This window comes from Hoplias malabaricus, chromosome 1 (assembly GCF_029633855.1).
Source record: "Hoplias malabaricus isolate fHopMal1 chromosome 1, fHopMal1.hap1, whole genome shotgun sequence".
NCBI classification, from domain to species: domain Eukaryota; kingdom Metazoa; phylum Chordata; class Actinopteri; order Characiformes; family Erythrinidae; genus Hoplias; species Hoplias malabaricus.
Genome location: NC_089800.1, coordinates 71,504,409 through 71,516,529, shown reverse-complemented (window position 1 = coordinate 71,516,529; position 12,121 = coordinate 71,504,409). Strand labels below are relative to the sequence as shown.

The 12,121-nt window shown below is 36.3% G+C and overlaps 1 protein-coding gene across 1 annotated transcript; it reads left to right on the top strand.

Annotated features, from left to right (window-relative positions):
- The first annotated feature begins 1,123 nt into the window (after positions 1-1,123).
- Positions 1,124-9,681, top strand: zmpste24 (zinc metallopeptidase, STE24 homolog). Its single transcript, XM_066672814.1, has 10 exons — positions 1,124-1,530; positions 1,850-1,996; positions 2,217-2,303; positions 2,833-2,949; positions 3,138-3,290; positions 3,977-4,118; positions 4,734-4,918; positions 5,405-5,509; positions 5,645-5,788; positions 6,491-9,681. The coding sequence occupies exons 1-10, from the start codon at positions 1,423-1,425 to the stop codon at positions 6,713-6,715; spliced, it is 1,413 nt and encodes a 470-aa protein (XP_066528911.1). The 5' UTR covers positions 1,124-1,422; the 3' UTR covers positions 6,716-9,681.
- Positions 9,682-12,121: the final 2,440 nt, after the last annotated feature.

Here is a 12,121-nt window from a genome sequence, read left to right as displayed (position 1 = left end):
CCAAAAAGGACTGGACTGCTGAAGAGTGGTCCGAAGTTCTCTGTTGAAAGTAAATTTAGCATTTCCTTTGGAAATCAAGGTCCCAGAGTCTGGAGGAAGAGAGGAGACACAGAATCCACATTGCTTGAGGTCCAGTGTAACGTTTTCACAGTCAGTGATGGTTTGGGGTGCCATGTCATCTGCTGGTGTTGGTCCATTGTGTTTTCTGAGGTCCAAGGTCAATTCAGGCGTAATTCAGGCAAAAGGAGCCCCAACTAAGTACTGAGTGCTGTACATACAGCACATACATACATTTATATGTTCTAATTAATTTTCTAATTCTAAATATTTTGCATGTTCATACTTTTCAGTCAAAAATCAAATCAAATTAAAAGAAATAAACATGTGAAATATACCAATCTGTGTGTATAATATACAAGCTCCGCTTTTTTGAATGGAATTACTAAAATAAATCAACTTTTTCATGATATTTGAATTTTATGACCAGCACCTGTTCATAGGGCATTTTTGCCCCATTTAAAAATTGAAAATGTAACTTGTGTAAAAAGAGGTATAATATATCCCCTTTAAATACCAGCTAAAAGTTTTTGAGTAATAACAAATCTGATCACAACATTTGTCTTTTATCTACAGAAAACATACATACGAATATATTTGAAATTTTCTCCAGGGGAAGGGTTATTATACACGCTACGTCTCGCAAACTCGTGTATCATATAGAATCTCGAGTTTAACTGTGGTAAATACGAAGTTGTCCGCTGTTCAAATGCAATTTACAATAGGTATCACTCAAACATAGCAACAACCCTGGCTTTTTTACTTATTGTACATGAACTACTCAAATATTTGGGTTCCATGAAAGTAATGCCACTACATTTTCTAAATATTTTCATATATTTGCTTTCTGATAATATACACTTTTTGTTCGTATCTAGCTAGTTATGAGTCGAAATATTATGACTTTATTAAAAAAAATTCATACACTTGTACAGTTTCATTCTTGAAATATTAAGTGTCTTATCGCAATACATAATATTTTGAAACGAATTCTCTATTACAACTTTATTCTCGAAACGCATTTATTTTTCAGTGTCGCAGCGGTAGGATCTAAAGTTCATGAACCTCTGTTTCTGCCGGAGTTACCCGCCGCCTTCATTTATTCACACATGAAGTTAGAGAGGAACGCGGTACAACTTAGTTAAACATTGTCAGCACCTCTCAGACACTTCTTTTTAAACCAACTCTATGGAGAAAATTTACAGATTTAATTAAGATCTCCGCTGCGATTTCTGACCTGTCCGTTCCTGCGGTGTGGAGTTCAGAGCTGCAGTCTGAATGAATGATAGCCTCTTAGCCAGCGAGCTAACGGCGGGTAGCTTTATCGATTACAAACAGACTGTATAAAATTAAAGAGAAGCAAACATGTTGAAAGAAATCATCCAACTTCCCGTCGAGGATAAAATTTTCTACTCAGTGTTGGTGTTCTCCTGGACTGTTTATCTCTGGGAGGCCTACCTCGCCTTTAGACAGGTAACGGCCCACCTTAAATGGTGTTTCTTGCCCTGAGAACGAATGCGTTAATTGTAGCATTTAAGGTGGAACTGGAAATTTGAAAAATAAGCTAACTACTGTTTCTGGCCATTCTTATGCTCAAAAATATATTTTTTATTGTTATTAATATTAATAAATGGTCTTGAATCCCCATGGTGTTGTGGATTAGAAAAGAACCCTGTAATATGTGCCTCGTGACCAATAATGTTGACACTGTTGTTAAGTGAATGTTCTTATATTGTCTAAGTTATGAACTGAACCGTCCTGTGTGTGCTCTGTATTTGTTTCACTGTCTTAGAGGAGGATATACAGGTCGATCATGCACGTTCCGGCAGAGCTGGGGAAAATCATGGATTCAGAGACTTTTGAAAAGTCACGGCTCTATCAGTTAGACAAAAGCAACTTTGGCTTCTGGTCCGGGCTTTACTCTGAGACAGAAGGAACAGTGAGTAATTGAATTGTGTTTTGAGGGAGAATCACCACTTAACTCATACACTTAATGTGCCAAGTCTGATTTTTTTTATTTTTTTATTTTGTGTTTCAAACCAAGACGTGTGGACACTACCTTACACCCTTTTATGTCAGATTTTGTGGATAAATTATATTGCCCCTAGCACTAGCCTTTTCCTTCATTTGTTGCTGATCTTTTCTCTATTTTTCATCAGCTGATTCTGCTGCTGGGAGGGATACCTTTTCTCTGGAAGATGTCAGGGAATGTGACTGCTCGCTTTGGCCTGGGCCCAGAATACGAGGTGGGCCTTATTTCTCAGTCACTTTTTTTTTTTTTTTTTTATTAACATTTACGAGAAAAAAAGTGTTTTTTATTTCATAGCCTTTCATGAAACTTTGTAACAATATGCCACATTTGTTTGTTGCTTTGCCTCCTATGTCACAGCGTGTTGTTGTATTTATATCATAAGATAGTATAAAAAATTAAGTAAATAAAATAAAACAATACATTTGAATACACAATGATAGCTACATTGTGTTTTTGTAGGTTATTAAAGTTAATTTCACTGGATTGTAACTTCGCAAATTTGATGCAGTTCATCAGGAATGTTTTTTCATGCTGGTCCTTCATACTTCTATATTACTATTATTTACTGTCTTATTGCATTTTTTTTCAGTTTTGTGATGATTGTATATACAAATGGATGTATTATTAACTTTTTGTTGGAAATATCAGAGTATAAGTAACTTAATTAAACATTTTATTTAGGATTGCTTTGTTTTTAGATTTGAACTTGATTATAGGCCTCAAATGTCTTGTTATTCCTGCAGATTTCCCAGTCTCTGGTCTTCTTGATGCTGGCAACTTTGTTCAGTGCTCTCACAGGCCTTCCTTGGAGCCTGTACAACACATTTGTCATTGAGGAGAAACACGGTTTCAACCAGCAGGTGAGCATCATATCCTCAAGGTTAATTTCCATTCAGCTGTGCAACAAAATGTCTCTTTTTTTTGTGACAGACATCACACAATTATTTATTTATTTTGCTCTGCATTCTTGCTCTTGTTACTTTCTCTCTCTCTCTCTCTCTCTCTCTCTCTTTATTTTCCTCATCATTTTTCTTTTCCATCCCTTCAGACGTTAGGATTCTTCCTGAAGGATGCCCTGAAGAAATTTGCTGTGACTCAGTGTATTCTGCTCCCCGTTACCTCTCTGCTGCTATACATTATAAAAATTGGTGGAGATTACTTCTTCATCTACGCCTGGCTCTTCACTCTCATTGTCTCTCTGGTTAGTGCTGATCATGAGACAAAACCACTGGGGAAAAAATATCCTGACTTTGGGTTGAATTTTTTTAATAGCATCGTTATAAAGATAGTTCAACAGCACACTTGTTTTGCTGACATTTAATTTCTGCTACAAGTCTTATAGAAATCCCCTTTGAACATCTTTGAAGAATAGAAATAGAGCAAGAATAGAACAAGTAGAGATTAGTTATATCTTCTGTAGTGTTGTAGAATATGAACACAATACTAGTCCTGCAACTATGTTTCTATGTACTCTGACCTCAGTATGCTTGTAATAAATTAAAATATATTAAATCAGCTAAGGACTACAAGCAACACAAAATGAAATATTTTTGGCCAATTTGATGTCAATTACACAATATTGAACGATTCATATATTGTAAAACCCAAAAGTACAATTATTCTATCCTTGTGTGTGCACTGAATTAGTTTTAAGTTGAAGTACCTCATTTACATGTAAGTTCTCATGAAGAACAGCCCCTCTGTGCTTTACATCAAACACTGTGCCTTCTAGTAATTGCCATTAATTTGATTTTCTTAAATATAAATAATTCATGTAATAATAGTTCAAAATAATTAAATGTTTAATGTAGTAATATTTAGCTTGATATCCTATAGAAACATGCCTTTTTATTACTATTTTCTACCTTTTTTCTTCTCATTCCAAAGGTGCTAGTGACAATCTATGCTGACTACATCGCTCCACTTTTTGATAAATTCACTCCTTTGCCGAACGGAGAACTGAAAACAGACATTGAGAGCATGGCCAAGTCAATAAGTTTCCCCCTCACTAAGATTTACGTGGTAGAAGGTACCAGAAAACATTCCAACTCCTTATTTATATCTTTATTTAGAAATTTCACATGACAAAGTTAATATAAATAAACTTTCATATCGTTGCTGTCAAATTAAAAACATGTATCTCCATTTTGTCAATGTTTAGTTAACTACATCATTTGAACACAGCAGCTGTCCTTCACATTGTGTGAAATTTTCATGATGAATGAATCCATAGATATGCTCCAAAATGACCTGGGATAATATCTTGATAGCAAGACCTTCTTATCTTGAAAGTTAAGAAGGCTTTTTTTTTCCCCTTCTCCTGTAAAATTTAATGTTTTGGGAGATAAAGGTTTTCAATGTGACAGTGACTATATGACAGTATATCAAGCTAATTATAAGCACAGTGTTAATTAAAATAAAGATATATGAGAACACCAAACTACTTTAGTAAGTTGTAGCTTGTTCATATTTGTTAACCAGGATCTGATAGGCCAGCATTGCTTTCCTCTGAAATACAAAAAGGATTAAATTAAAATTTGTCCAAGACAGGACACTTTTTTTTATAAATGTTTCACATTGTTCTAAATTTACAGAATATTTTTAATGTCAGTTTGCTTATATGTTGTCTTCCATTTTTTCCCAGGTTCTAAAAGATCATCCCACAGTAATGCCTATTTTTACGGCTTTTTTAAGAATAAGCGCATTGTTTTGTTTGACACGCTACTGGAGAATTACTCTCCGCTGAACAAGAGCAGTGATGGAGAGAGTGCTACAGAACAGAAGGAAGAGACTGAGGCTTCAGGTGAAGAGAGTAAACTAAAACCCAAGGTCAGCAAAAAAATTTTTGTGTGTATGGGAAGTTTGTATGTCTTGGACTTTAACTTATCTAATATATTGTAGCTCATTGTTGATTAATAGTGACAGTGATTACCTCATGCTATTTTAGTGAACATCTATGGCCCTTTTTGTGCTCTTGTCAACTTAAGTGATTTATGTCATTATTATTCTCATATTTTTGGACCTTGTATATGATATATACTTTAATGTCATTTTATATATCAGGTATCAATCATTGGATGTCAGATATTTATTAGTTTTCTGGTACCCAGCTCCATTTGTATATTCTTTAATCCCAGTGTAAATAACACAAGGGTATACATTTCTGACCTCTCATAGTCTACATTTTTAGTGTGTGTATATATAGTGAAAATTGTTTCAGAATAATCAATTAAATTGACATTTGATGTTTAAAATTTTAAAATTAAAGTGTAAGGGATAGCCAGCTCTTTTGAAATCTGTTGGTAAACTTCATAGAACAAGAAGCAAGGCTGCAGTAACTCTGAGGTTCTGGCTGTTCTTGGTCATGAGCTGGGACACTGGAAACTGGGTCACACTGTGAAGAACATTGTGATTAGCCAGGTAAATCTCTCAATCTTTGTTTGAAAATAATAGAAATTGGCATTTCTTTTTTAAAACTACTTTAAGACCAATAAGTGGCTCAGTCCTGAAGAATCTTTTTCCACACCATGTATTTTCTCCCATTTTCCTCCATAGATGAACTCCTTCCTCTGCTTTTTCCTCTTTGCTGCTCTGATTGGTCGAAAAGAGCTCTTCCTTGCCTTTGGTTTCCATGACAGCCAGCCAACTCTCATCGGGCTGATGATCATCTTTCAGTTCATATTCTCTCCTTACAACGAGGTACAGTTATACATCATATGTAATCCATTAGGACATACATGTGTCCTAGTGTATTACATAAAGCCCTTAAAGGAGATGGTGATGGTATAATTATCAAAAATATTTTATAAGGTTTGTGCTATAAATGTTACTTTTTTGGAGTAACATTAATTTAACTTGTCGAGCATTAATATAACATTTTAAATATAATGCATTAAATTGTGTAACCATTTGATACTAGAATTAAAAGCAGTCCTTAGATTTGTAATCAATTATATTTTCATTATTTAAGCACTATAATAACTTGTATTTATCTGCTACATTGTATTCCATATTTTTTGTAATTATGTAAGTTTTTATTTAATATTTCAACAATTTAGCAAGAAGTGATTAAAATGATTATGCTGTGATTTGCATAATCATATCTGCATTTAGATTTACACTAATTTTGAAATGTTAATTTATAATATTAAATAGATTATAGTTATTTTAGAGTAAAATTAATATATATGTTAACTAATTTGGATGATTTTTTTAAAGCTTTATATAGTCTTTCATATCATTGGTAACCTGTAAACTTTACCATATTACAATCAATTTATACTTATTTTACTTTCTTGGTAACTGATTTTAATCCTTTTTATCTTTTGTCTTATTTCTTTCCTCACATCTCCCTTTTTTTTTTTGTTTTTTTTTTTCCCCCCCTCCTCTCCTCTCCCCCAGTTATTGTCATTTTGTCTGACTGTGCTGAGTCGGCGATTTGAGTTCCAGGCTGATGCGTTTGCTCGGAGCTTGGGTCGAGCATCAGAGCTTTACTCAGCACTCATCAAGCTTAACAAAGACAACCTGGGCTTCCCAGTGGCAGACTGGCTCTTTTCCATGTGGCATTACTCCCACCCTCCTCTGCTAGAGCGCCTCAGGTCCCTTACCGGCCCCAAACAGGACTGACGTCTCCACAAGGGGGTGCTACGCTGTCCACCGACGGAGGGCCTCCGCCAGCCTCTTCTGGCCATTTAAAATATTTTGTCTGTTTCTCTTTTATGCTCTTACTCTCTCCCCATGTCTTATGTTCTTTCCTGCCTTTTTGTTAGTTTGAACGTGCTGAGCCTAATGCAGTGGTTCTTAGCTCCAGTCTTGCAGACCTAAAGAGTGTTCCCTGTCATGATTGTCAAGTAATTGACCTGCTCATGTCCTGCCCACTAATGCACTCCTAGATACTGTTGCTAAGATAGACAAGTGGTACATAATCTCAGCAAAATTCTCATTAAATATAAAGAGAACGGGTAGTGGAATTTGTTTTGAGCTGCTAATTAGTGTGTTTTAGGTGTAAAATTTGCATTGAGCACATAAGTACTAGCTATATAGGTGGCAACAGTAATGACAAATTTGCAGCTATGATAACGTTAGTGTGTTTATTAAGAAAACTAGGAAAAGTATATAATAATAATAATAATAATAATGCATTCTAATGCATATGAATTTTGACAAAATATCTATGCTCTTCAATTTTTCCAGTGGATTTTTTTTTCTGTAGTTCTGTAGAACTTGCCTAACCTAGCAATAGTTCATGGTAATGCATTGGGAAGCAGAGCCCGAATAGTTCAGGTTTTATCATTTCTTAACCTGGTTTGTGTGGTGTGGGAAAAGGGAAAACACTGTCTGGATATATCAGATATGACTGATTAAGTGCTTGAGGAAGCTGATTTTACTGACGATGTTTGCAGCCACTTTATAAACTGCCGGCAAGCAAGGGTCATCATATTTGGTTTCCTATTACAAGTGTTATTTGTCTCATTCTGTGTAGACTGTATTTTATTTTTTATGTAAAAATGCTGGATAATACAATCCTCCAATTTGTTTTAAATTATCTGGCTAACTGCGAAATTCTGCCTTGTGAAATACCCTCTGATCTTTTTAGATTGAAAACATTCCTACTTTTAATTTAAAAATAAATTTAAATTTAATTTAAAAGTTTATTGGCTGTGATTTTGCCCGAGGGAGAGACAGCAGGAATGAAATGTTCTTGCAGTTATTTTGAGCACAGGAAACAAAATGCTTTCAAAACTGAGCGTACTCAGTTGAGGCTGGTGCTGAAAATTATTATAGATGCGACAAATATGGTCTATTCACAGAAATGGATTATCCTTACTTTCTGCCCAGTTATTTGTTTTGGATTACTTCAGTTCTTTTGTTACGTAGATATGAGGCATTTATTTTACTTTAATGTGTTTTGGAACCAAAAAGCATTCTGACCACCTCTGTAAATAGTGTTAATTTTTTGAAATTGAAAGCATATTACAAGCGGAATATTAGAAATCTGAGAATTGTTTAATGAATAAGGAGTACGATTTTTTTCTGAATGTTTTATTGTTTAGTTTCTTTTCATTCTCAGTGCCTGTGTTTGCAGGAGTGTTGTTAAGGGTGTGTGTATGTGTGTGTGCGTGCACATGTGTGTGAAGAAGCTAATATCCCATGTTTCCTTTGTGTGAAATCCAAAGTTCTAACTTGAATGGAAGCTTCTTTGTTTTTTTCTTTTACTGACGTCCTCTATTGGGGTGTTTTTTCGAATGCAGGGCTACACAATATTAAGAAAATAATAGTATTCATGTTTCTGCATATTTCTTTGACTTTTATTAGATGTAAAAGTAGTTGCTGAGCCATAACCTAAATCATTCTGATGGTTTTAATATGAAATGGTTAATTGCAAATAAACCTAAGTCGTCTTTACCATGTTGGTGATAGGATCCAGATGTCACAATAAATTCAAATGAGATATAGGTTTTATTTATTTATAGTGGTACATCCGAAAAACTTATTTTCTTTGAGGAACACGTTGCCTAGTAAAAGCTTACACGCTTTTCTCCACCAAGGGGAAAAAAATTACACCAAAACCTTCTTAAAACTGTCTTTCTTGCAAAGCAATGCTTTGTTCCCCGTTCTGGATCAGTTGCTAAACATGAGGGACGGAGGGAGTGAGTTACAAGCCGTTTCCATGAGGTGCTTCATGTCTTAATTATGTCTCAGCTACCAGTAAATAATAATTTCCTCAAATGTCTTTGAGGTAATTTTAAAGCAAATGCCTATGATTGTGGGGAAATGCAGTTCTCTCTGGTTGTTTACATTCAGAAGCCCTATGTCTTTTAAGGTGCAACTGTGTGTTTGAAGTGGGGGAAAACACACTTTGTATGTGGCTGAAGTTTAACTTGTTTAAGTTTTTATTCAGTTCCATTTACCACTCATTTGTAACTTGTGTTGTTTACTTTTGTAGCACTTTCAGTAGTGCAGGTGTTCGTCTCCTAACTTTGGAGACATTTCCACCTTAAATAATTAGAAACAGCAAAAATATGTTAATATTACCCACCTATGGAGCAGGTGGAGCAGAGTTAGAGGACTCTTCCAAATTGCAGCGTTCTGCAAAATCTGTAATGCTAAGAACAATATGATAAATTGATAATAAGAACAAATGATAAATTGTGCAGCCCTGTTAAGCCTGAGTACATTTGGACTGGAATGTAATCTATGTGACACCCCCCCCCCCCCCCCCCCCCCACACACACACACACACACACACACTTGAATTTCCTAGCATTCACATTTGAGCAAACATTTAATCAAACAGTTTGGAAACACTCAGTGATTGCTATTATGAGTTTGCATGTTTAAAACCTGAGTAAACACCCCTGATAATTTTTTGGTTCCATATCCTGAGTTCAGGAAGCCTGGGGATTGTTTGAAGAAAAGTAACAATAAACCAATCAGAGGAACCTTAATTCAGTTAGCAATAGCTTGGTCCTGCTATTTTAGCAAGATTAGGCATCCAAGCTGTGTCTCAAATGGCTCTTTACTCCCTACATAGTGCATGGCACAGCCTTTCAAAGAGGGTGTCACTTCAGTTTTTGGCCTCAGTCTTTACATATAGCTTCTTTCATAACATTTCTCTTTATCAACCTTTGCACTTCAACATTTGCTGTGTTTGTGACGTTTACATATGTGCTATGTCTTATGAATAAAATCTTTCAAAGCAGTTTGCTTGTGTATTATTACAAATGTAATTTTTGATTTGTTATTACATGTTTAAGGACACTTCCAGTTTCTCCTTAGTATTACTTCTAAACCAATTGAGGTAGAGTGTAGAGTTTCTGTGAGAGTGTTTTATGACCATCAAACGCATACACGGGTCCAGCACATAAACAGAGCCATTAGGAACAGTTTGAAAAGAGGTTGAAAATGATCCAGGTGGCTTGGAATATAAAGAGTTTAACAAGTGCTTCTTGGTCACAAAGCAAGGGCTGGCTGGGATGCTTGGGTGAGAATAAAAATCAAGGTCCTGAAACACCTGTTGACCCAGTAATGATTTGACCAAGTTACATCTGAAGGTGTTCCCGAACAATGTTAGGTACATTTGAAGGTTTTATAATGGGATTTTGGAGTGTGGGGCGGCATGGTGGCGCAGCAGGTAGTGTCACAGTCACACAGCTCCAGGGACCTGGAGGTTGTGGGTTTGATTCCTGCTCCGGGTGACTGTCTGTGAGGAGTTGGTGTGTTCTCCCCGTGTCTGCATGGGTTTCCTCCAGATGCTCCGGTTTCATCCCACTGTCCAAAAACACACGTTGGTAGGTGGATTGGTGACTCAAAAGTGTGAATGTGTGTGTGTTGCCCTTTGAAGGTCTGGTGCCCCCTCCAGGATGTATTTCTGCCTTGCGCCCAATGATTCCAGGTAGGCTCTGGACCCACCGTGACCCTGAACTGGATAAGTGGTTACAGATAATGAATGAATGAATAAATTTTGGAGTGTCCTGCAGAAAACTGGTTAGTAATTGTAATCATTAAATCAGTTTGCATGCAATACAATCAGGTTCTAATTTAAAGGGTTATGATCTTTTTTTTCCCCCAGCAATGATTTGCAACAGAAGTGGTGTGAAAATGGCACAACTTAAAGCTGTAGTTCACAATAAAAAAAATACATTCTATAAAATTCAGAAGATGTTTCCTCATGCTTCCTTCTAATCCTAAACAGATGAGTTTCTGTGGTAATTCAAATTGAATAAAAACTTATAAGATAAACTTGAGCCACATACCCCCTCAAACACGTCGTTCCACCTTACGTTCCAAGACACTTAGCTTTGGAATGAAAACAACCAGAAAGAACTGCGTTTACTCACAATCATAAACGTTCCCTTTAAATAAACATTGATAAAGCTACATAGGTTCATATAAGGTTTGGGCAGAGCTACTGTGGATAATTTGTTGCAGCAGTCAATCAGATTACAGATCCCAGCAGTCATTTGCACAGAACATCTCTTGTTAATTTCTAACAGAGTTTATCTGGTCCCTAATGACTCAGAACCAATATTTTATCCATAAATGATAAAACTATTCATGAATATTAAATAATAAAAAAAAAGTATTTATCATTTTTCTGAGAGATATGTCTGGTCCCCCCTTACTGTACTGTATGGTTTCTGTGTGTGTGTTTTTAGCAAGCTGAGTTGGGTGTTTTACACCAGATTACACTGACATTATGAGGACCAGAATGTTTACACACTCGTCTTGAGGACTTGTCTTTGTTATTAAAATTTAAGGTGAAGACATTTTAAGGTCGGACAAGCAGAAGTGATGGTATCAGAACAGGTAAATAGATAAACAGCCTTTTTGAAAGATTGGTTGTCCCTGATAATGTATCAGTCATAATATTTGAAACCCATAACACAACCCAGTGTTATTTTGTTGTGTCAGGGCAACAGGGTGCAACAGTTGTACTAAAACACAAAGAACTTCTAAAATATATTTAATATTCATTCATTATCTGTAACCGCTTATCCAGTTCAGGGTCACGGATGGCCCAGAGCCTACCTGGAATCATTGGGCGCAAGGCGGGAATACACCCTGGAGGGGGCGCCAGTCCTTCACAGGGCAACACAGACACACACACACACACACACACACATTCACTCACACACTCACACCCACGGACACTTTTGAGTCGCCAATCCACCTACCAACGTGTGTTTTTGGACTGTGGGAGGAAACCGGAGCACCCAGAGGAAACCCACACAGACACGGGGAGAACACACCAAACTCCTCACAGACAGTCACCCGGAGGAAACCCACGCAGACACAGGGAGAACACACCACACTCCTCACAGACAGTCACCAGGAGCGGGAATTGAACCCACAACATCCAGGTCCCTGGAGCTGTGTGACACTACCTGCTGCACCACCATGCCGCCCTATATTTAATATGTGAAATAATATAAAAACAAGCAATAAAATATTTTATTACAACAAGCTTCAACCAGAATTTGTTAATCCCCACAAAATTAAGATTTACACATCAATGTTGTAACACTGAAA

Bases quoted from the DNA above. Each gene is read 5' to 3' on its own strand.
- zmpste24 (XM_066672814.1), top strand. From the start codon at position 1,423: ATGTTGAAAGAAATCATCCAACTTCCCGTCGAGGATAAAATTTTCTAC. The intron at 2,304-2,832 runs GTGGGCCTTATT...TTATTCCTGCAG, and splicing joins GCCTGGGCCCAGAATACGAG to ATTTCCCAGTCTCTGGTCTT. The intron at 5,510-5,644 runs GTAAATCTCTCA...TTTCCTCCATAG, and splicing joins AGAACATTGTGATTAGCCAG to ATGAACTCCTTCCTCTGCTT.